The sequence below is a fragment of the Tamandua tetradactyla genome, chromosome 13 (assembly GCF_023851605.1).
Source record: "Tamandua tetradactyla isolate mTamTet1 chromosome 13, mTamTet1.pri, whole genome shotgun sequence".
Taxonomy (NCBI): Eukaryota; Metazoa; Chordata; class Mammalia; order Pilosa; family Myrmecophagidae; genus Tamandua; species Tamandua tetradactyla.
The window spans coordinates 34854960-34881204 of record NC_135339.1 but is presented as its reverse complement, the minus strand read 5'-3'; the positions used below and the strand labels follow the sequence as shown (position 1 = coordinate 34881204).

Genomic DNA, 26245 nt, shown 5'->3' with positions numbered 1-26245 from the left:
AATACATCTGCTCGGGAAGGGCCCAATCAGTTTGTTCACCCTGGAGTTTAGCCTTCTTATATTTTCCCTCTGGCATATTAACAGAATTGGAAGCCAATGCAACTGAGGCATCCAGAATGTCAACAAGCAGGGCAAGCACTGAAATCTGGCAATGACCTCACCTACTCAGACAACTGCACTGAACAATCCCATGTGAAAAAGGAGAGCCTGCATCGGTTCAAGGACCCTAGAATAGGTTATTCATCTTTCAAGCAAGGCATTATATCAGAAATCAGAACAAAATTAGGGCCGCCATTCCAGAGCCCAAGCTCTGGGAAGCCTCCTTGAGCAATTTTAATCTCATCTTACAAACTCTTAGGCTCACAAGAGACACTGCAGAAACCTTGTTTAGAAAACTGAAAATTCATAAATCATAAATTCATTCTTTTTTGCATTTGACATTATTTATTAAGTCTTCCTTTGCACTGTCCTAGGCCCTCTGGATACAGCAGTAAACAGGACAGGTTTCTGAGATTGTATGGAACTTGTATTCTAGACAGTAGAAACACAATAAGTGAACAAATAAGTAAGACCAATTTTACAGGGAGGTAAGCAGTATGATGGAAACCTTAAAGATTGATTGGGGTGCATGGGTGGTTCAGTGGTAGAATGCTTACCTGTAGTATGGGAGACCCAATTCTCAGCCCATGGACCAAGAAGAAAAAAATAGTTTGGGGGCTGTAGCGGAGCCTACTAATAGGCCTTGCTAAGGAGATTTGGGAAGGAACATTTAGACATCACCTTTCCCACTTCCAGATGAATATGTGTCTCTGTATCTGGTAAGTGAAATCACTTAAGTGCAGAGAGGATAAGTACTTGCCCTTTGGTGACACTAGAGTCCAGGTTTCCTAGGGTTTGGAGGGATATTTTTTTCCCAATAAACTTAACTTTCTGAATGATGCTCTGCATGAATGGTTTTTATTTTTTCCTCACTGAAGCCTTAGATGCATTTCTCTGAGTCCTTTCATATTTGTCACAGGCTGGAGTTTGGATGATGAAACAGGCTTAGAGCTCTGGAGGCTCTCCAACCTAAATGCTAAGGAATCGTAGAAACCCATTTTATGGAGATTAAGGGACAATGATGAATCAATAATAGTGAGATTCTGTAGCCCTTTAACGTCACCTGACAAAGACAATGGGAAAATGGTTTGTTCTCAATCAAGGGAGATGGGTTTGGTTTGATCACCAAAGATGAAATCAGTCCCAATCTCATCCATTCTATTAAGTAATGTGAAAGTTATTTTTGTCATTGATGTTCATAGTATCACTTCCATCCAGACTCCTGGCAATGCCTAAATCTTGCCACTGCAAGAAAATGAAGAAACCAATTTATTTTAAAATATATTGAGTCAGTCTATTCTGTCTTATTTCCTTTAATAAAGTGGATAAATAGCATGCTCAATCTTGATACCATTTCTGAAATATTTAACAGAATATTAGTTATTTAAAAAATTTTTTTTCAGGGCAGCAGGCAGAGTTCTTACCTGCCATGCCGGAGACTGGTGTTCAATTCCTGAAGCCAGCTCATGCAAAAAAAATAAATAAATAAAAGGTTTTTTTCAGCATTGTTACAAGATAAGTTCTATGACAAGCTGCCCTTTTTTTCATTTGATGTTTCGAGGGTAGGATTTTATACCTGTGAGGCTCATGGAAATTATTACCTCTTTGGTATTTGGTTTTCTATGCTGTAATATTTTTGTCTATAATTTTCCTTTCTGTACAGCCTCACTAATGCACTGGTCTGAACATATTTGTGAAGTTTGCTTACGTGCATATAATGAGCCACTGCCATCTGGTGTATTATAGAGGACACTACAATTAGCATATACTTTGCAATCCCACCAGGCAAGCAGCCCAATTTTCCAGACCATGAGAATTTTCTTCTAGATAGGCAGGAAAGTTCCAAGGCCCATATAAATTTAATAGAATAAAATCTTGACTAAATGGTTCTAAAGTAACTAAATTCCTAAATTAAATTAAATCATCTCATTTTATTGGTTGAAAAGAGGGCACAGGGTACCACATTTATATTTAGGAGAAAAAAAAGCAACTGGCCAAAAAAAAAGCTATAACTGAGACTTGGTTAAACAAGAAAATTTTAGAATATGTCCAAGTTATGTATAAAAGCACATAAGAAATGTAATTTTCAGGGGAATAATTTTGATGCCCTAAAAGACCTTGGTCATTAATTAGGCTCACTACTTCTTAAAGTAGAAAGATTTTCATCAACAAGTTTTTAAGAGATAAAGATTACTTGAAGTCTTTTGAATCCTTGATGACCAATAGCATTACACTTACTAAGTTCTTGTTTGCTGATGAGTGGAACCAATTGATTGAAGACGTAACTTTTAAAAAGATAGCCAATTGAAATCCAGTAAAGTCTACTCCCAACCTGTGCCAGGAATATAACATATCTGAGCAGGCTCATCTGTAGAATGATGAGCAAAATAGTGTATACTTCACAGGTCTGTTAAGAAGGTCAAATGCTAAGTTCAATGCATGATACATAATTGGTGCTCAGAAAAAAATGTTACTAGTGATCACTCAAACACACACTCACACACACTCACACACACACAGCATTTCAAACAAGATCTATAAGTAGATGGACTTCTCAGTATGCACTCACTATAAAATCTCTTTAGCTCAGAGGGAAAGTCAAATATCATATTGAAAGGTACATTTGAAAAAAAATGTGTCCTCTGTTCCCAGTGATTCTAGAATTTGAGACCATTTTGGATGATTTCTTTTTAAAAATTTTCCTCAATCTATACCTATAGATACAAATATAGGTGTCTGGAGGTGTTTGGAGACTAGGATTGGGTACAGGCAGGGAAATGTGGTTGAATTCAGGCAAATAATTGGCTGTTTTTCAAATAATGATTTGTAAGTAGTAGTTTGGCTTAGTCTAACATTTCTTTTAAAAAAGCTTTGTGTGGTTTTCTGAACTCCGTCTAAAAATGTGAATTGATATCAAACTTTAAGGAAACTTTGTCATGGTTTTCTTACTTTCTGGAAAGATCTATGAATGTTACAGAGCAAGTGTAAAAGTTTTAATAAGATATGAATATTCTTTCCCAAAAGGCTTTGAGAATAATTATTTTAAATACTTCTTAGGTAATGATTCAATAAGCAAGTGTAATGACAGAAACAGGTTCAAAGGGAGTTTTAGGTACATTCTTTTCATCTCTAGCTATGTCTTCCAGTAAGTTAACAAACAGCCAGATCATCAAGTTAAGGTACAACTCATAACCTTTTTCCATATATATATATATTTTCCATATATATATGGAAAATAACAAAAACATATACACGCACATATATCTATATAATATACACACTCATATATACCTTGTATATATGCTTGTATATGGATGTATATATGTTTACGTATAAGCATGTATGTGTATGTGTGTGTAATTCAAAGGTTGTAAGATAGGCAGCAAAAGCACTCTCTTTGGCAAAAGCCTCCAGTTTTTTGTACTTCTGAAAATGAGACCATGCTCTATACCACTAGGGGGTGACAGCTGATAATGAATCAGCTTCCCTTAAAGTAAGACAGGCTTGGTTTTGTAGGTGTTCCAGTAATGTTTCTTCTTTATTGATTGCCTGGTGATATTTGGCTTGATGTGCTTTATTTGCTGAATATGTTTCAGTCCAGCATCATTCCTGTTGGGACGTACAACATGGCATGATGGACACCCAGCTAATTCTGGAAGGATTTGTAGATTTCAAGTAAGTCCAGAAAATCAGTTAACAGATAGGCAGATCCATCCATACCTCCAATCATTTAATAAATATTAAAAGCCTACAGGCACTGCAATATAATGGTGAACAAGAGTATAGAATCTGTCCTCGGGCAGTTTATATTGTAGAGAGGAAAATTAGAAAAAAACCAGCAAACACATAAAATAATTGTGGGTTTTAACTGGACAGATAAAAGAAAGAAAGATGAGGGTGGGATATAGAATAATAAGAGTCAGGGCACTAGACTAGAAACTACCTAGATTAAGTAACTTGCATCCGTTTTTTCCTAAAAGAGCTGTAACTCAAGAAATCTCTCTCTCTCTCTCTCTCTCTCACACACACACACAAGAAAGGATATTGTTCATTTAAAGTTAAAATTAAAGTTAAAGCATGGAAAATGAGAAAATTATCCTGATGTTGAAATAAATATTGGTAAGACTATAACCTTACTGGCTTATATAGCACGTATGTTTTCTAGTCATTATAGATCACTTAATTCCATTTCCCATCTTGATTTCCTTCTTTACCTGAAAGAGCCTACCCTTGTAGTCTCAATCAATTTAAATCCTCATCTTTCAACTCCCAGTGGGTCTCTCTCTTTCTTTAAATTTCCCTACAGGCTATATGTATCCCTTCCCTTTTATTCCAGAAGCACACGTGTAATTGAACAGTTGGTTAAATAATATCTTTGTAGGATTTTATAATTATTTTATTTATGCAGCAAAAACTATTGTTTGGTGACCTAACAATCCCTCCCTTTCCCAGCCTGCCTTGCAGCTAGGGAGGAGATATGTGACCAAGTTCTAACCAATGAGATGTAAGGGGAAACATACCAGGTATCTTCTGAGAAATATATACTCTCCATGACGAAAGGGAAAAGGCATATGTGGAGGCCTTCTCACAGCTATGGTTCTTCCTTTGCCCTGCCTTTGGATGAGGTTATGAGGGATGTAATGTCTAGATCAGCAGAACCATCCGTGGACAAAATGGGAAACCAAAGAGACTCTTGGAGATGTCAACTCAGGGCTCTTGATAACGTGAAGCTGATGAACCAGCACTGGAATCACCAACCTCTAGCTTCTTTTCCTATCATTTGATTTAAAGCCTTTATTATTATGCCACTATTAATAGCTAAACTGTTACTGGGAAAAATATTTATCCTAACCAACACAATATGTATATTTAAATCCCCCAAACATCATCTCACTTTTAATTCTGGTGTTCCCTAGATCTTGCTCCAGTGCTCGATACAGAGTATTGGCTAAATAAGTATATGCACTCTACATTTTTTCCCTTTGCCCTCTTCCCTGCTTTCTTCCCCATCTAATAAGATTCTTGAAATTCATCTTGTATGCTTATTTCAGACTGCTGAATTGGGCCAGGAACTTTCCCTACATGGGTCTATCATATGGAATGCATACATGTCGGAGTGTAGTTTATGCTCACTTTACCATGTGTTCATAAACGCATGATACTAGAGGGCAGACATCTTTCTCTTCCATCTTTGCAGTTACCAGTGCTGGTGTTGTTTCTTGTCCTGGATATACCGACATACACTGTACTGGGTGAATAAGTTGGGGGAGAGTGGAGGGAAGGAAGCCAGAGGCAGGAAAGTGCATTTGGCCTCTTGATGGGTATGAGAGAGAATTGCAAATTCCTTGGGGCAGAAATCTTGGCTTATTCATCATCTTTGTGGCTTCTAAAAGCATAACCCAGAGGCTGGCTAAAATTCAGATCTCTGGGCCTCACCCAGAAACAAAATCTCTGAAAGTAGGCCCAGAAATCCATGTTCACACTCAAGATTCACTGCCCTACTGTCTAGCAAAGCACTTTGTATGCACGTATTCAGTAGATAACAGCATGCATAAGCATGATGCAGAGTTAGGACAGTGTCTCAAACATAGATCCAATCTCTAAATTCATTCCTTTAAAACATACTTATTTAATGAGGGGAAATATTATATTTCAAAAGGTTGAAATGCTCCTTTTTCAAGTGGGCAAAATATGTTCTTTGATAACTAAGATGATAAACTAAATGATTCACTTGGTCTCAAATGTGAGTAAACTGAAATGAAGGGTTTCTTTAAAAATGCTTCTAAGCCCCCCATCTCCTTAACTATCTCCGTCTATTTCTCTGTGATACTTCCCCATGCACTCTTCCCAAGACTTTGGGCAGAACTGGATTTGGCTACAAGCTCACCGAAGAATGAACTCACTTTCTAGACTGAGCTAGAACAAAACAGTGAGTACAGATTCCTCTTCAAAATGGCCATCTGGCTGTAACCCAGCTTTTCTGGCCCAAATGGGAGGCTGAATCATCCAATGCCAGGCAAAACTTCATTTCTTTTAAAGCTGTGGTTACAATGACTTGCACTTCCCTACTTTTCTGAAGGAGTGTTATGGCTGTATATAATCTACCCTGGCATAACCAGATCAACAGTATAAGTGCACAACTTCTTTCTCTGTAGGAAGAGAGAAGGCTCTTGTTTGAACAGCTGATGCTTGAAAATTGTTTTTGATTGACTATGGTTTGGAGGAAATGATGAAGCATCTATTTGACTGGAAGGATGGAAGAGATCCTCCTTAACAAGCAAGAAAATCTAGCCCTACCCTAGTGGTCCAAACCTCTCTCTCTCTCCTCCCAACAGAATCCAGCCAGTTTCATCACCTTGACCCAACACACCAGCTTATATGCATTTGCTCACGATCTTTGGCTCCAGCTGGAGTTCCTTCTCTTCTCTTCATCAATAATGAGAATAATATTTATAATAATCATTAAGAAGTTACTATGTGATTTATATAAGGTGTCTGTTTGAATACTCCTGACAGCTCCAAGAGGTTGGTATTATTATCTTAATTTTATACATAAGAAATATGTGATCATTAGATGTTAGAGGCTAAATTACTTAGCTAAGGTCATCTAGCCAGTATTTTGCTGAAGCCCAAGGATGTCTAATTCTAAAGACTATGCTTGGAGCCACAGTACACCCACTGGATTATTTTTTCCCCTCCAAGTACCACTTTGTTTTTGAAACCCTCTTTGACTTTTAACATTGACTATTGCCTATGTACACACGTGGGTACTTTATATAACAAAATACAGAGTATTAGAGCAAGAAGGACTCCTGAGGCCATCTAGACCAGCTCCTTTGCTTTACAGATGAGAAATTAAGGATCAGAGATGAGTAGTTCTTGTCAAAAGTAATATGGAATTCAACCATGTAGATAGGGCAGAGGTTTTCAGCCTTGCTGATTCTTGGTATCTCCCCTGAGAGCTTTTACAGACAAAGACCTGAATGTGTGCTTTAAAAATAGTTCCATGTCGATGTCCAATCATCAGCCACAGTTGGGAATCACAATTTTACTCTATCAATTGGTTCTATTTTCATCTATGCTGTTTTATCTTTCAAACCTTATGTTATCCATACTTTGTTCTATATTTTTGTATTCCCTATAATGTCCGGCCAACAGCTAGACATATTTTAAGCGCCTAGTAGATGTTTATGAATTGAATTGAAGAAAATTTTACACTTTACATTTGTATATATTTGACTAGGAGGTGGCTGGGGAAATGGATTATGGCATTTAAATCCAAGGCCACATAAAAGTAAATGCTCCACATGGGAGGCAAAATAGGCAGTGATTATACAATTTGGCTGGTCTCATTTATTTCAGCTTATAAAGCTGAGGAGTCCAGTCAGCCAAAGATTTCAGATAGCAGCGTCCTGATTTTCTTTTTGCCTTCCTGAGCATGTTAGATCTACTCAGTAAATTTGATCCCCAGATGCTCAGGACAGGTCTTGTATTGCTATGAGCATGTGGAACCCAAGCCCCAGTGACACTCTTGCCTTGGAGTGGCAGAGCCTTATATGGAAGCAAAGTGTACTTTTCACTGTACTGGGGGATCTTTAAATAGCAGGGAACAGCAACTCAAAGCTTTTCAAAGAACTACTTAAAGTTATTTCTCTCCATGACAACAGTCTGCCAATAAGCATAGAATTTAAAGAGCTAAGACCCCAACTAGAAATAGAAAGGGAAAATTCCTCTGCTAAATTGAATACTCAGAGATGAACCATAGCCATAGTGTAAGTTTCATACATTGACTCATAACCATGGGACAGATGAGATGAGCAATCAAGGCAATAGTCTCTTAATAGTCTGCATACAAAAATCCGGAGGATATTTAAAGGAATTCACTCAGTCATGGATGGGGTGGGGAAGACAAAGGCATATATGGCAATTGCTGGAGCTGAAATGATGGATCATTTTCTTGTTTGTTAACTTTAGAATTTTGGAGGGACTAATTTTGTTTCAGGGCCTTAAAGATCGACTTCTTAAATGATCCTCTTGATCATTTTTGGAGGCCTAGACCTTACAAAAATGCCTTTTTTCCTGTCTCATGAAACCTGACCTTTGGCTAAAGAAAGCTTCCTAGGGATGGTTCTCCTAGGCATAGACTGTAGTGGACTCAACTCCTGATTTCCTCTTTTCTATCATTTAAAAATATTCTGATGCCTTCTCAGGGGTGCCTCCCTTGGGCTTTTTTCTTTTCTTTCTTTTTTTTTAATTGCATAGCCCAGGAATCGAACCTGGGTCTCCCACATGGAAGGCGAGCATTCTACCACTGAACCCCCCCCCGTGCACCCACCGTTGGGCTTTTATTTCACTTATCTGATAGGCTGCCTCTATCTCCCATGTTGGAGGAATTTATGAGATTTCCCTTCTACTTCTAATTGATCCCTGAATGACGATGAATTTGCCCTGATAACTTCTTTACTGTCCACTCCCAACAAAGTCCTAGTCTAACTGAGTGGCATTAGCTTTAGGACTGACCAATCTCAGAAATAGAAGAGATTCAATTCTTTGAGAGAGGAAGCCCACCATGGTGTTCCCTACAAATGAACACCCAGCCTTTCAGTTCTGGGTCATCAGACTCTCTGTTCAGTGATAGGATGCTCTTTAACTTGACAGTAGTAAGTTTCTCCACTGACCAATGCTGGTGATTACCATTCACTCAACAGATAGCATTGAATGCCCTCTAGATGCCAAGCCCTGAGCTAGGCACCAGAGCAAGAAAGAATAATTATCAACTTCATCTGTTTTGGGGGGTAAGTGGTGTAGTTCTGCTCTTGAAACCATGTAATTGACCACACTATTCCTTCAAAAATTTAAACAATCAGACCCCCTCAAAATCCATTGTCATTCTGATTACCCCCTCCTGCAGAGATGTTCCAATTGGTCTTGAACTTTTCAAAGGAGATTGCTCAGAATTTTACCTGTCTGAGCTTTCTGCCTTGTGTTTTGATGCTCAGGTCTTATTACAGTTGCTTAAATCTGTGGATTTACACTGCCGGACACATTTCTAAAGCCTAGGGGTGCAAGCTTAGATATTTATATGTTCCTTGAGGAGACAAAGTTAAAAACATTAACCTTAGTCTGGGGGAGTTTTCTTTTCCTGCTCTTTAATTAGACAGCAAATACAAGCATAGTTTTGAAAACTGAAATACCACCTTCTAAAGAACTTGCAAATAATAGAGTTTGACTTGAAGGGGAAAATGTGTTCCATAAAACTTAAGTGATCAGAGCTCCTACACTGTCCTCTCAGTTGGAAAATTCAGAATAAATGGTAGCAGGAAAGTAATTGCTTCTAACTGCATTACACTGAGAACTAATGTCCCTCTTACCAATAAATAATGTTAAATTAAAAAAATTTAAGCCAGGCTTCTCCATTGTAACAACTTAAATAGGCAGTGAATATAACCCTTGAACTTCTGTCCTTCTGGAGTACAGCTTCACTTTGAGGGAAGAGGTACATGAATCTGGGGGCCAGAGCTGATACACCAAAGCGTACTCAATGCCACCATGACAAAGTTTTGTGGCTTAGATTATTGAAGATTAGGTATTCCTTCTTACACTTGGCTTCTTCCAGGGCTGAGAAGCATCAGGCTATCTCTGCAGAGTTCAGAAGGATTGACTTGTTCTCCTTGCTGATTATTCACTGACCTGTTCCCCACCTCATCCTGCTTCAACAAGCATTCTGTGTACCACTTTGCCCTGCTCTGTGACCAGGAGGCTGACCACTGCAGATGCATCTCCTGGCTGGCTGGCTGGCTGGCTGTTTTCCAGTTGAGTTTGGTCAAAGGGAGGCCCTGGCAAGAGACTGACTGATGGGAGGAGTGAGAGGCGAGTGTATACCTTCCAGCCTCTTTGCTACTGTAGCATGTCTCTAGAAGCAGCTATGCCCAATTTGTCCAAACTACAGCTCCTGACAGGAAGCCCCTAATCTATGGTTCCAGCTCTCACTGGACCCTAGTAAATATAATTCCTCCTCTTGTCCCTAGGGCTGCTGGCCTTCTTGGTAATGGCCTGTTATTGTTTTAGTAGTCCTCAGGTGCCTCAACTTCCCTAATTTTTCCTTAACTTTGCCCTCACCTTTGTACTATCATTAGAACCTCTTCGTTCAAATCACTTGGAGTCAATTCTTTCCTATGTGGGCCTTGACAGATAAACCTCTGGATGTTCATTTTTTTCTGCAAGTTCTAGAGCTCCAAGCCATTAGCATGGTGATGTTTTCTTACCACTTTTAGGTAGGTGCAGTCCCCAGTCCCAGGGCCAGACTTATGGCAGTGGGTTTTTCAACCTGGAAGACTCATCAGGAGTCCTAGAATCTGTATTATGGGACTCCACCTATGAAATGAGACTCTCCTGAGACAGTGCCCTAAAAGATCCATGAAGCAAGGATGACAAAACATCGATAGTTCAAGTTGGGTGACGACTACAAGGGACTCACTAAACCATGCTCTTTACCTGTGTGTATGTTCGAAAAAAATTCATTAGGAAAAGAACTTGGATATGTAGGGCTTTTAGTTGAGAAGCACTGAGTCAAAGTAGAGGTGTGGTATTTGCTTGGCTAATCTCATTGTTCCATGTATCTGCTTGGCTCTGGCCATCTATGGAATTAGTCTATGGTAAATAGAACCAGCTGGGATGGGACAAAGAGATCCAGTTCCTTCCATTTGCTGTAGCCCTTCTCCAGGGCACTCAGAGATCCAGGAAACTCTAGCCTGCACCTCACAGGATGCTTTTGTAAACTGGGGTTGAATCAATTGGGCCAAATCTTTATGACCTTTTGAACAGTTTCCATTCATATAGATACAATTTGTGAACTTTAGCCAAATTCCATCAATGTTGGATTGGAAAACCCAAGTTACTACACTCTGATGTGGTTTTCTCTCCTGCCCCTTTTTAAAGTGACATTCTTACCGAGTCCCATAGTTCTACACATACTGTGGAGGGGAACAGAAAGGTCCCAAATAGAATTTGGAGTAGCAAATCCAGGTTTCCAGTCCCTACTTCTGTGTGATCCCGGGCAAGTCACTTACCTCTTCAAGTTTAATTTCTTCAGTTTCACAGCACAGTGGTTAAAAGCAGGGTCTTTTGGTTTGAATCCTAGATCTGCCATTTTCCAGCCAGGTGACTTGGGGCAAGTTGCTTAACTTCTTTATGCTTCTTTTTTTTTCATCTGTAAAATGGAAATATTAATATCCACATCATTGGGCTATTAGGAAGATTAAAAGAACTAATACATGTAAAGGGAGTAGACATATGTCTGGCATGTAATAAACTGTATATGAGCACTAGCTGATGCTGTTATCATAATTGTTGCTTATATTTATCTTTATAGCTTTGGAGGGCAAAGCAGAAGAAAACATACCAACAGTCTCAAATATAGAGCTCCAGGGATTATTTTTATCATAAAGTTTGGGAATCATTGCTATAGATCTTACAGAAATTAATGACTATAGGATTCGGGGGTAGGATGGGAGTACATTAAAAAAAGTATGTGTAGGCTGAGTCTCTAGTTGCTGGTTATTTTTCATAGTTCTGGGCTTTGATACCAGTTTGGGTGGAAGGGCTGATCCCATTTGAGACTGTTCTTTTCTTGCTCTGGCCTGGAAAAGACAAGAGTAGCTTTTACTGGTTTTGATGCGTGGGAAGTGATAGTGAAGAAAAGAATAGGGGAGCATCAAGGATGCTCCTAAATCACACAGAAGAAGACAAAAATGCTGGGATAGCCTTGGCTTAAGTATGTCAATTCTCAGCCAACTTGAGGACATGGCAGCTTCATTTAGCAAACCTGACCTCATATTTCTGTCAATTAAGAACTATGCAAATGTGTTTTGAATTTTCTAGGCGAGGGTGTATTACCTCCTAATGCTGAGTTTTAAAATTCTTGATAAAATCCGACCTCCAAAAATTGTACAAGACAGAGGGAGAGTCAGAAAGAAAGAGAGTTGGGTCTTTTAATAATTGAGTACAAAAATATTTAATATACAAATATACACTACAGAGCAATTGCTTAAGTTCTCACTTGGTTTGGAGGAAAAGGCTAACCCCTCTTTTCTTCCTAGACAAGCTCACCTAGCCTAGTCTAGCCTAGCCTAGCCGACACCTGTAGAACCTAACTTAAGAACCTTTATTTGAATGTTTTTTAATATAGGATCTGGGAATTACAAGAGCCAGATGGTGAATGATGTAAATTAATTCACCCAAGCCAATCTCTAGCAAAAAATGGTTGAAAATCAGTACGTCTTTCATCTGAAATACTGGTCACTCACATGGTTTGGCATGTTCTGCTAATTTTTCACACTCCTTGTGGTATGTATTTAAAAGTCACCAGCTAAGAAAATTCACATCTTCTATTGCTAGTTGTGATGTGTGAATGGCAAAGGGATTTACAACCCATGCAAGGCCTCAATTATAACCTGTGGTCCACACGGTGGTCCTATAAACTGAAAGGGTCAAAGAGGGGTGACCGCCTGCCTTGTGATGCTATCCCCCTGTAGCCACGTTGGTGCCATTCTTGATTCTTTGGAAGAACCATTCTTCCCTGCAAGTTCTCATTTTTCCTCTTCCCACTCAAACGTGTCCTGAAAGAGTGCGTGTGACAACACCACATTGGTCATGGTGGACGGATTAGGGGTAGGTAATTTGACCTAAATTGAGCAATCAATGCCTCATCCCTCAGGTTGGGTCAGGGCTGGTGAAGGAACCCAACTCAGACCGAGCAGAGTTCCTCCTCAGGATTTATTTTTCTTATGAAAAATTTCTCACAACGGCAAAGCTGGAAGAATTTTGTAGTGAACACCTACCACCTAAACATGAACATTCTGTCATTAAACATGAACATTTTACTATGTTTGCTTTATCACAAATATATCTCTCCATCCAGCTACTAGTTCAAATTATGTCAGGTGCATTTCTAAGTACATTGCAGATATTAGTACACTTCTCCCTAAGTAATTCAGCATGCTTTATTAGAGTTCCATATTTACTTACAGCGGTTTTTATTCTGATGTAGAAAATACATACAATGAAATGTATATAAGAATACTTTTGCAGAGTCTGGGTAAATGTACATACCAAGTATTTATTTTCATCAGAAGTGGAAAGAGAGCCCCTTTCTGTCTAGGAAGGTGAGGCTAGAGGATGTTGTCCAGAGTTGGGGACAGCCTTGTCTCCAGCCTTTGGATTCTGAAAGCCAGCTGAGGAAGAGAGAGCTGAGATACCCAGGCAGAGGGAGAAATAAGAGAGAAAAATAATTTTGAAAGGATGGAAGTCATTTCTGTCCATTTTTCTTGCAGTTTGGTTGCATAAGCCTGTAAATTCCTACATTTGCCTAAACTATTTTGAGTTGACTTTATTTTACTTGTAGCCAGAGTCCTGACTAATATATCAACTGTCCCGTTTATTTTCAGTATGATACTATGTATCTTTTGCAGGTGTTAGGACCAAGTAGGAAGAAGTTAAGAAGCTCTAAGGTTACTTTCCAATCTAAGAGATTGTGGAGCTCCTCCTTGCCTGGGTCAGGCTATGGATTCAACAGATGTGAGAAATAAGAAACAAATTTGCACAGAGAATAGCGAGTTTATTCAAAGCAGAATCTCTAACTTAAATAAAAATAACAGCAAAAACATGACATATGGCAATCTTGATACTAGAAGTATAGGTACTGATATCAGAAGGGAGACCCTAATTGACTTCCTAATTAATCTTCCCAACTTTGAACATGAGCCAGTTTCTGTGGTTTTAGCTAAATGATTTTAGAAACAGAGGTAGTGGGTTTTCATGTCAGAGGTGGAGTAGTTTTCAAATTGCCAGCATGGGTTCAATCTGGAAAATGTTGAGTCTGTGTGAGAGAGAAGGGAAAGAGAAAAAGGCTCTTAAACATTCGAGGGGGAGTAGAGGAAATATTTTATTTCCCAAGAGAAACTTCTACTTTTATTTTGCATATGATACTATTTACCAGTTGTGTTATTTTGGTATTATATGGCCAGAATGAATTTATTTTTCTCTCTTTGTCTCAAACCCAAATTAAAAAGTTCCTCCTTGGTGACTTCTATAAAACTCAGAATAGCTGTTCCTTCTGGGGGAAGGTAAGGGCTGGTGAATGGGGTGGGGTCCGTGGAGGGCATCCAGGGTGAGTGGCCAAGTTCTTTTCCTTGACCTAAATGGTCACTACAAGGTTGTCCACCTTTTATTAATCTAAGCTTTTCCTGTGTGGGATTTCTGCTTTTGTGTTTTATTTTACAATAAAAGTCATTTAAAATCTGAAACAAATATGTAAAGATGTTATGATTTGATAAAGCTCCAACACTATTAGAGTGTTCATTTCATTATACTTTATATTTTCTGTATCATTAGAATATTTCATATATAAACTTTTAATTTAAAAAATGGCGTCCTTAATTTCCAACCTCTTTTTGGGGGGGGCGGGGCAACAGGGTGGTGGGTGCATGGTCCGGATCCAACCTGGGTCTCCCGCATGGAAGGCGAGCATTCTACCACCGAACCACCCTTGCACCCTCAACCTCACTTTTAAGGAACAAAACTTTTCTATAGGCTTCCATTTCTAAGATCTGTCCAAAGTGAAAGTCAATGACAGTCTTACCAAAATTATCACACTGTCCCCTCAAATGACTTCTTCAATCTCCAAATCTGCAGGTCCTCAGCTCTTCTGTGTGAGTCTTAGCCTGCCCATTTTCTCTAGAACATCTGATTTTTACTATAAGTCTTTACAACTTTATATTATATTTTACCTGACCAGGTTTACTCACTGACAAGGTGGAAGGGATAATTAAAGTAATCCTTTAGGTAATTTATGTTACAGCTTTTTTGTTCACATAATTCAAATAAAAATAGAGAAAGTGGTGTAGTGGTTCTTGTCCTGGATGACCTAATAATTGCCCCAATCCCTCATTTTGTTTGGATATTGAGGTTCTTAATAGTATTATGACATATTCTAGCTGGGGATAGTAAGAGTTAATGATGTCTAAATACTTGCTCTGTGCCAAGCACTTTGTGAAGCACTTTACAGCTATTACCTTGTTTAGTTATTCATCCCTGGGAGGAAAGTACTGCTATTGTTCCTACTTATAAGAAAAGAAGATAGGCTCCTCAGGTCATCTTCCCAAGTCACACAATGAGTGTGGGGTAGTAGGGACGGTTTTGTGGGTATAGAACCTGGGTAGGCATAGAGACCTGTACTCAGAAAGACCCTACAGTTGGTTTGATACTCTGCAGCCACTGTCCTGAAATTCCTAATGATTTGAGAACAAGGGATCTTGCATTTTCACTGTGCAAATTATGTGCTGTGGGGAGGCTTGAGGACCTGACCCCAGAGGTTGTGTTTTTAACCACTATTTTTATTCTGCCTCTCTTTGCCTCGCCGTCTAATCCAAACTAGAAGAAGCAACACACAAACAGAACAACAAAAACAAACATATTTTAAAAACCAAACCAGTAACAGATGACCAGCTGACCTGGCATATGCGTGTAACTAAAGACAGTAAGAAACCAATCTGGGAAGAATAATCAGAAAATGTGTGAATTGTGCTTAAATTAACATTTCCTGGCTATTGGTTTTGGTAAATGAAATGAATAACTGAGATGCGTTCTTCCTTAGGAAATGCGCACACTTGAGGGACATAAAGATCGTTTTTCTCTATTCAACAAATGCTATCAAGTCAAGAGTCTTGAAACAAACCATTATTTGGGGAACTAAGAGGGGTGAACTTAAGGCCCAATCTGTAGATTTGCTCATTGTTTTTCCTAACTGGGGACTGCTTTTCATTGCTCAGCTTTTAGATCTATAAACTCACCTTCCCTTGCCCTAAATGAAGCTACAGTACAGAAAGAGCCAATAAACAATGACTGCAGATTGGAGAAAGCTAAACCGTCAGGACCCCGTACCTGCGAGATCTATGGAGGGGTATAGTCACTTCCTCCTGTGGGCCCTTCATTGCCTCCCTGTTCTGATTTGGATCTCGAAGATCCCTTTTTTTCTGATTGCTTTCACAGCTGCATTTTCCATTTTACTGTGAATTTTGTCCATGTTTTGCTTATAATCTCCGCCTGTGCTTGTTTTCCTTGCTCAAGTTGCTCAATTCGAGTTGCTAGTTGAGAGCTCCTCTAATTTGGCCTCGAGGCTCTCTCACTGGGTTGCAAGATGAAGCTTGGCTCTTACTCTCCTTGCTACGACCTGTTCAGTGGAGGACCCAGGTGAGGGCTGGTGGTCGTGAAAAAGGGAAAGCCACTGCCGAGGCTCCAGCCTCCATTCCCCTTGAACCGCTGAGGCATTTGCCTCCTACCTCTGGAGAGCATTGAGACTCAGATGCCACAGGAGTTTTAAATCTTTTGGCCCTAGTGTTACTTCTTAATCAGAAAACCAAATCACGGGAGAAAGAACCTTTCTTGCCATGTGGGGGCTTGGCTAAGGTTCACTGGTTAGTTACCGACATTTCCCTTCTTGCCCCACCCAGCTCCACAATGCTCATCATTGTTTCCAAATGAGTTTCCACCCGTGAGTGAAGAGAACCTGTTCTGGCAGGTCACAGCAGCATCCAGCTGAGGCTTGGAGCCTTCTCAGGGCTGGAACGCAGTTCCCAACAGCCAACATTCCAAACTGAAGGATTGTCATGATAAGTTAATTTTTTTTTCATTCTACATTAAGGATGGATATTATTAATAAAAAATGAACCATTGCAAGGTTGATTATATGGTCCTCACCATACACCTATCAGGTAGACAGGCTACGCACTATTAACATTCCTATTTTGCTGATGCAGAAACTGAGTTTCAGGGAAGTTGTGATTTCCCTATGAAGAATGAAGTGGAATTTATCTATTAAAAGCACCAATTTCATATGGAGAAGTTGGTAGATTTTGCCTGAAATAGCTCCTCTGCAGTGGTCGCTTTGGGTCAATACATCCCAAATACTAGGCCGTAGGAATACATTTTTGCTCTTTTGTACTTCTGGACTATTTCTGTGAAAATTTTGACAAGTACTGGTCATATTAGTAGACAAGGTAAAATTAAGAGATGTTAAAGATTTCCTGTGATCACATACCCCAGCTAATTAGTAGCAGAGCCCAAGGTCCCCTGATTCCTGTCTACGGTTGCCTCCACTATTCCGTAAATCCATTCCTTGTAGAAATGTTTCAAAATAAGACATTTTTCTGCCTTGGAAACTCTAGGATTAAGAAATAATGTAATATTGGGTAATTGGACTATGTGTTACAATGAGCATCAATCCATGGGACGTGGGTTCTGAAATAACCTGAGTTGATTTTGTGAACGGAACTTAGGTGAGTCCCACAAAAGGCTTTTCCAAAGGTGTATCATCTATTACCTTGCTTGGATAGGCTTTGTTTATTTCTTCTTAAGTAAAAAATAAATTCTGATTATTAAGACAAAAATTCTCATCCTCATTAAATATCAAGTAGTGCAAATCTACACAATAATATGCTACACATTTTTTTGCCTTGATTTATAAGTATTGATTTTTCTAAAATAATAAAAATACCCAGTATTATTGAAGATAGGAAAGAACACTGTGGTATATACTTAGCCCGACCTTTCTGATGGAATAACTTCATAATATTTAGCCCAAACCTTAGACTTTGCACATCTTACCTCTTTGTCAAAATAATTCTACTTCTATAAGTACCCCCCTCCCCAGGAAACAGACATGTTTCCATGCATGGGTTTATCTAGAACGATGTCCATTTCAAGTTCGTTGAGAATAGTGAATAATAGGAAATTATTTAAATGTCTAATATTTGGGATTTGATAACATAAATTATAAAACATCTTTACAATAAAATACTATCAAATGATGCTAGGAATGTTAAAGGACATTTGAGTGAGTTGGCTAAAAGTAGTGATTCTGGAGCCCCATTTCTTAGGTTTGCAGCCTGGTTCTGCCACTTAGAAGTTGGAAGACCTTGGACAAGTTTCTTAAATTCTCAGTGCTTCAGTTTCTTCATGTATAAAATGAGGATAATGATATGAAATTATATCTTCCTCATATGGCATATATTTAGTTACTTATTCAATATTAGCTATTATTAGAAACTAGCTAGCAACAAAAGTAATTTGTTTTATGTATTATTAACTTAAAAAAACAAGTTAACAAAACAATTTTATGGTATAATATTATTTTATTTTAAAAAATCTTTTAGATAGTCTGGACATGTGGTTTCCAAACTATGTGCCAAGACATCCTAAATTCAATGCATTGCAGTGAATTCACAGGTGCACCATATGATATTTTAAATTTTCAGTGAAACACAGAGATACCTTTGGACTCTGTGATCTATTACTACTGAGTTGTTTCAGCCTGCCTACTTAATATACATAATTGTTCAGCTTTTCTTTTGGCCTATGGAACTAAAACAAATTCCTGAAACACTTAGGATACTAAGAATCAAGAAAGTTTGAGAACCCCTGATTTAGCCTATGGACATGTATGTACCAAGGTGTTAAATAACTTTCTATTTAGTAGTAATTGCCGAGACGTGGCACCATGTATGCTTTACATTTTTTTCTTTTGGTTTATCTGAACCTTCCAATTTTACTACAGTGAACATTTATTATTTTAATAAGGTATTACAAGTTATTATTTATTTATCATCACAATTGACTTTTTTCTTTTTTGTGTGAAAAATAGTAAATATACAAAAAAGCAATAAATTTCAAAGCACATCATAATTGGTTGTAGAATAGATTTCAGAGTTTAGTATGAGTTACAATTCCACAAGTTTAAGTTTTTACTTCTAGCTGCTCTAAGATACTGGAAGCTGAAAGATATATCAATATTAATGATTCAGCAATCATACTCATTTGTTAAACCCTACCTTCTCCGTAGAACTCCACTATCACCTTTGATTATTTTTTTTGGGGGGGGGGGTGGGTGCATGGTCCAGGAAATGAGCCCTTTGATTTTTAATACAAGTTATTTTAAAATAATTTCTTCTCAAATAATTTCCTCTCAACTATTTATTGAACATTATCTGGGGTCAGTCTCCAGGCTGGGCTCAGGAAGACAAATGCCACAACCCCGAGGACACATAATTGAGGGTGAGAAAGGAATGTAAACAAGTAATTTCTATACATTAAAACAGGCTCTGTGACATCGGTACCAGTTGGAGCAGTAGTTCTGGGCTCTGCTCTGGGGGATTATGGAGGCCTTCACAAAGGGCGGGAGGATAGGTGGGTCTTGCAGAATAAACTGGAATTCCCTAGATGTAGAAGAGGTAGGGGAATGTTTCTCCCAGTGGCCTGCGGGTAGAGACCTGGGTGCATTTGGGCAGTGGTAGGAGGTGGGAATGGAAAGGCAGGCAAGGTTCAATGGGAATGCTCCGATGGGTCATGCCATGGACTGGGCACTAATCTTGTAGGTGATGGAAAACCATTGGCAGGTTTTTCCTTTCCTTTCTTTTTTTTTTTTTTTTTTTTGCACGGGCAGGCACTGGAAATTGAACCCGGGTCTCCAGCATGGCAGGTGAGAACACTGCCTGCTGAGCCACCGTGACCCGCCTCATTGGCAGGGTTGAAGCAGAGGAGCATGGAAGTGTGCTGTGGAAAGGTGGCTTTGGCAGCACTGTGGGGACTACACTGGAAGACAGGGGAGCAATGAATGGAGGAAGGGGACCAGCCAGGAGGATGTCGTAATAGTCCAGGAAAGAGGTCATGAAGCCCCAATTGACCAATAATGAAGATCATATCATAGGCCCCTGTGGCCCAAGTCAGCAAAAGCAAACTGTCCAGATGTGGCATGTTAGTCATCTCAAAATATGTTGGCGTTTTAAAAACAGAAAAAGCGTCTTATTTTCTAATGATAGGGGCAATACATGGTCAGTGTGAAAATTTGGAGTAGGAATGTACTTATATATTATAAAATATATTATATATATAAAATATGTAATATATATTACATATTATATTTTAGATAAATATCTACTTAGGAATGCTGATATATAAAGTTCACATATATACATTTACTATATAATTTATTTAAGATATATGAATATGGTAAAATAAAATCTAACTTATAGAAGCACAGAAAATTTTGAAATAATAATTCATAATTACTGGTGATTATCATATGCTAGGCACTCTTAGAAGCACAAAACATGTAATCATAACTTATTTTTATATCTATCTGTCAATTATCTACTTTATAAACGTACTTAATCCTCACAACCACCCAGTGAGATAGGCCTGTGAGCATTTTGCCATTATACAGATTAGAGGGTTAAAGTTTAGAAAGGTCAAGGACTTGCCCAAGTTTCTATAACTTTTAAGTATCAGAATTAGAATTTGAGCCTGAACAGTTTGGCTCCAAGGTCTGTACCCTTAAACCTCTATGGTACAATTTTGAGTATACATTTAAACTTCTGTTGTTTGATTCATTGACTTTAGTCAGTATCTTTTGACACTCTGGTACAGTGCCCTCCAACAGAACTTCCTGTGATGATGGAAATATTCTATATCTGTGTTACCCAGAACAGCCACGTGTAGTTACTGAACATTAGAAATGTGACTACTGTGATCAAGGAGCTGAATTTTAAATTTTATTTAACTTTAATTCATTTAAATTTAAATAGCTCCATGTAGCTAGTGGCCCCTACATTGGACAGCACAGATCTACTACATGCAATTAAAAATAATCACTTCATCCCTTTGTCATACTCTCTGTCCCAATAATCAAGGTAAGCACCTATATTTATTTTTGGTCTTAGTTCTTTCTCATGTTTATCTCTGTTGACTCCAGAAGATATGCTCATACCTGTATTTCTTGATTTACTTACTGTAAACATTAGACTGACTATGCAACACAAAATAAGGAATTAGCATGCAAGATGAGTGCACCAACAAACATTCCTCTTCAATTTTAATTATTTTAGTTCTTCCACTGGTTACCTATATATTTGGTATCAATAAAGATTCTGAGTGCATGTGGGAAAAAAAGCCAAATCAACACGACTTGAGCAATCTAGAGGAGATTTATTGGGTCATATAAGCAAGATCAGACAAGCCTAGACTCAGAAATCAAACAATGTGAGCAGGACTCAATTTCAGCTCACCTTTCCTCTTTCTGTAAGCTTTATCCTCAAATTCCATGTGGTGGCCACATAGCTACAGTAGTTCTAGCTTCATATTCTCTTAGATTCCAGCCTAGCAGGAAAGAAAGTGTGCATTACTTACTACTGTGTTATTTAACTATGGCTACAATAATGCTGAGTTAAAAAACAAACATAAAACCTCAGTGGTAACAACAATAATTATTTATTTAACTCATGTATCTTGGGGTTGGCTGTGGCAAGTTGACCTAGGTTGGGCTTGGCTGGTTGGCTCTGCTGATCTTGGCTGGGCTTGCTCGTATTTGTAAGCTAGGCTAGCTCAGCTGAGTTCCATGCGTCTCTCATTTTCTTCCTGGAAAATGACAAATGACCTGTGACTACCCCAAGCATGATCTCAAGGTGATGACAGAGACACAAGAACATTTAAAACTAACTGCACAAGCACATATTAGCTTATGCTACATCATGTCTGCTAAAAATCCCATTGGCCAAAGAAAATTATATAACTGAACCCCGAATCCCTGGAATGGTGAATGTATACTTCTCCCATGGATGTGAGGAGGAGGGAAAGAATATTTCTGAACAGTAAATTTATCTACCACTTGAGCAGATGGACTTGGCTTGTTTATTTCAAAACCAGTGATTGTGGCCAAGGGCATAGATTGCATACTTTGGTCTAAACCTAGGTTCCATATTCCATCCCTGGGGGCAGAGGTTGCCATCAGATTCACACAGAGCAGGTGGGATAAGGGTAGAGGAGGAATAGTTACCCCACACCAAGGTCAGGATTCTGTTCTCTGAAGGGGAAAACCACAGTGATGGTTTTAACTTTAAGTAATACACTCAAACTTCTTGAGCCTTTGGTTTTAGATAGCATCCCTTGATTCAGAAGAATTCTCTTTCATTCTCTCTTCTCTTTCATCTCCCATTTCCCACCTCTAGCAGCTTAATCATTCAAGTTGTTTGTTTATATTTATTAAGAGCGGCTGTTTGTACATATGTGGGGGAGGGAGAGTTCGGGAAGGAGAGGTCTCTGCCACTGGGTAGGTCTGTTCCTCAACAGTCATATCCTTTGGAAGGCTGTGTGGAAGATGGATTGTGTACGTGGATAGAATCTGTCAACTGACAAACTTCTCTTAAGGGTGCAAGCAGAGGGAATCAAATAAGCAGGTTTCTTTCCTCTTTGAAATGCCAAAAACAGAAGACTTCACCATGGGATGCCAAAACCCACACAAGTAATCAAGTTCTCCCCAGGCAGAGGTCTAATATTTTTTCATAGAGCAGATCTTGGGGAAGGGGTGAGGATTTATGAATCTTCTCTTGCTGGCCCATCTGTATGCATGGAAATGGTGAAGAGGGATGAGAAAGGCCAGATTGTGTCTGGACAACCTTTCATTCTCTGGGCAACATTGATTTTGGCTCTTCTTTCCAGTCCTGAGCTCTGAATCTGTTAATGTCCAGCATGAAGATTCACCAAGTCCTCTTTGGAAAAAACATTTCCACCTTTTTTTATGGGCTTCTCCTGATTATATCTCAGAGGCTGCTTCCTCTGCTCTGTTTCATCCATCAATACTATTCACTTCCTTTCTATCTTCAAGAAAATTATCTAAATCTCCAGTGCACTGATGGCCCCTTGGCTGTCTACAACAAGGTTGTGAATTTATTCCCTTTACTGACTGTCCAGAAGAATTCTGGAAAGGTGTATATACATGCATGTTCTCAAGTACCCCATCTTGAACCATAGCATATAATTATATATGCATATGTGTATAAATATTTATATATTTTTTGAACAAAATTGGTTCTTGCCAATTATGTTTTCAGTTCTTTCTCATGGTTTAATTGAAGACTATTCTAGAAGAGCTTTGAAGGTTGTTCCTCAAAGCCACTTTCCAAAAAAGGAGATCTTCCTCTGGCTCTCTTTTTAAAAAAATAACATTAGCCAGATTTTTGGCTTGTTTGTTTTCCTACTTGCATGAATAAATGATACGACTTTCAACTTCAGGAGTAATCTAATCCATTACACAGAAATCAGTTTAAGTTGACACTTAAAACATAAAAATCAGCTGATTCCAACAAAATAAAAAGGAAAATAAGAAAAAGAAAAAAAAGAAAGAGAAAAAACAACAACAACAACAAAAATCAATTGATTCCAACATCTGAAGGGTAGAGTTTTTTGGTTTGTTTTTGTTTTTTTGAATCCTGAACAATTCAAAAATAAAAACTCATCACTTGAGATCCTTCACTTCAAATTCTGATGGTGGTCAGTGAAGGATATTAGCAAGGAGTCTCGAATAAGAGTGGATAATTGACCCACAAAGGAAATGACTATCTTATGTTGGATTTAAAACCTAACCCAAATATATTTTTCTGTTATTGTTGGTACTATATACATTTGCCATACGCCAAAATATATAGGTCTGCTGAGGATGGCTAAAATATACATAGATTGAGGGAAGGATCTGTTTAGTGGGTTTCAAATTGAAAAGATGTAGGATTGAGAAAGTCACTTTCCAGGAGAATATGATGACTCACACTGGAATGACTTAAATGGCATCTGGTTTCCATCTTCTTTGTTTCTTCCCTTGGACTCTATTCAGAGGCACTTCCTTCCAGCTGGAGCTTTTAATGGCATAATGTGAAGGCAAGATCTACAGAAGTGGGTTTAGAGGAGGAACTTGAAGGAAAAAACGTAGATCATGAGGGGAGACTATGGAAAATTATATCCTGATGGGAGGTAACAGCAAATGTATACAAATGCAGATTAAAATGTACCAATTAAATTATTTCTGGAAAGGCAGAGAGGTATACAGTTTTTAATATACAAAATGTGAACTGAATAAAATTTAAAGTGTTATAGAACTGATTGCAATTAGACAGCACATTAATGCAATTTCTATTTCTAGCCTGTAAAAATATATCAGCTCTCTTTGTTTAAATGAATGTAGCACCACACTTGTGGTTTTGCTCTGATTTAATCATTCCACATACTCGTTCCATTCATGATGGCAATACCCTTCTTTCCATTTCATATCTGAAAAATCACTTTGCTTGGTGTTTCCAAATGATCTGGGATGCAGGCAGAGCCATCACCTAGTGGGTGGATTGGGCCTTGTTGTCTCAATAACCAGAAGCCAATCAGAGTTCATAAGAGACTGGACAGGGTGGAGGAAATAATTCATTTCTGCATGTGAAACATTCATTCTAACTTTCTCCTATCCCAAATCCATCATCAGTAAGGAAGAAGTCCATATCTCTTTTCCATATGGGAGTCTATTAAATTCTGTACCATTCTTTTCATACATGATATTTCTTTTAACCAAATATCATCTGATATGAGCAATTTGCCTCTGGGCTTGGCTTCCTCCCCACACCCAAACAACTCTTGAGAAAGACCATGCCAAGGGAGGGAGGTGGCAAAGAGTATGGTTCTTCTGAACACTGTGGTGCTGATCTAGAGCTGATCTAAGCTGAGACAAGTCAGCAGTGATTTTTTGGCACTTTATTAGCACATGGCATTGTCCAAGTCACTGTGGAGAGATACTTTAATGAGTAATACATGCATGTATATCAAATAATAATATAAGCCTGTATGCATTATGCCATAAAAGATTTACAGATAAGACTAACAGGGAGAATGGAGGTTAGTTCTGATGGTGGAATGGAGGAAAGGAATGCAAATCAGAGATGATAGAATGTTCAAAGGACTGCACACATGTTAGTGGGGAAGGATTTTTTACCTCAATGATGTAGATAAATCCAGAGGCAGAGCTGGCTTTACACATAGACCATAGGTCCATAAACTCAGATACTCTAGGGGCCAGGCAGATATCGTAAATGTGTGACTTCAGTCAGGTGGAAAGCAACAGGGAGTGGTGGAAACTGTGATAAATTGAGAGGCCTGTCCCACTGAAAAATACATTTCATATTAAAAATTTATTTCTGCTGAACAAACAATTCCTGTCTTGACTTCAGACCTCCATAATTCAAAAGCCTCTTTATGTCTTTAAGTTCAGGCCCAAATGGACTCTTCCATTCAAGAGAGAGACCCAAGCTTTTCCCATATTGGCTAAAGCTGATTGTTCCAGAGGTATGGTAGAGCAGGTCTCAAAGACATACATGTATTTCTCTGTGGGAATTCTTTTACAGGGAAGTTTAATCAGCTTCTGTAGGGCATTGTGCCACATGTTGGCCATGGAGTCCAGCAGAGGAAGAGCCTGAGAAATTGGTGGAATCCTGCTATTTCCCAGCAGTGCTCCTGGAGTTGCAGAGGTGATGGGGAGCAGGGGCACCTCCGCAGCAGAGTGGCTCCACATTTGCTGTTTCATGTCCCGGACTCCTGAGGAAGATTTTGTTTGAAGAGGGAATGACCCCTGAACATCATTATGATAAAGATAAGGAACTTTGTTCAATCTCTTCAGAGGACTTGGGTCTGATGACCTGTCTTGTCTTTCCTTACAACAACAAAATCAAGGGATTTTCCCCTTTGGCACACAATGATTTATCCACCACTACCTCATCTCATTCCACGAATATAACATCTTGATGTAACTGCTCAATAAGGATAACGTATTGAAATAAAGTCATATTAGTCCTGATTAAATTACCAGCAAACTGTAAAATTTTCCAGAATTGAAGAAAAACAATTTGGGAATTGAATGTCCCCTACATGTACCAGATAGGATTAAAAAGAAAATAATAAATCCGTATGAGGTGAAATGATAGAACACAAAGAAAATGGGAAAAATTTACAAAAACATTAGATTAGAATTTAATTCCTGCATAAAAAATCTACATTCTCTCCTTTATTTAATCCTTTCAATAATAAGCAAATCCATCAATATATATTAAGGTTATAGAGGATTTATATCAAGTCAGAATGGTATAAATTCTGCAGGCAAACAGAAACACTTGGGAGTTCTCCATCCATCCTCTTTTACCACTAGAGATTTTAGACATTTGCAAATAGACTTTTTTCTTGTTCCTTCCTTTGGTTTAACTCAGTGATTCTGATACTCTAGTATATGTATGAG

The 26245-nt window shown here is 38.5% G+C and overlaps 2 protein-coding genes across 14 annotated transcripts in view; both read right to left on the bottom strand.

Annotated features, from left to right (window-relative positions):
* LOC143653854 (uncharacterized) overlaps positions 1 to 26245 on the bottom strand; it is a 130704-nt gene that overhangs the window by 40153 nt on the left and 64306 nt on the right. The window contains exons 2-3 of the mRNA XM_077125200.1: positions 11169 to 11308; positions 1524 to 1562 (exon numbers count right to left, since the gene is read on the bottom strand). Of these exons, the coding sequence (XP_076981315.1) occupies positions 1524 to 1562; positions 11169 to 11248 (119 nt within the window). The 5' untranslated portion in view covers positions 11249 to 11308. The remainder of the gene's footprint in view (positions 1 to 1523; positions 1563 to 11168; positions 11309 to 26245) is intronic.
* LOC143653850 (uncharacterized) overlaps positions 13210 to 26245 on the bottom strand; it is a 353382-nt gene continuing 340346 nt past the window's right edge. For 3 of the 13 annotated variants that reach the window (XM_077125180.1, XM_077125181.1, XM_077125198.1), the window contains one exon: positions 21328 to 21564. The gene's annotated coding sequence lies outside the window, so the exon portion shown is untranslated. The other 10 variants (XR_013161562.1, XR_013161563.1, XM_077125179.1 and 7 more) reach the window with 9 other exon arrangements.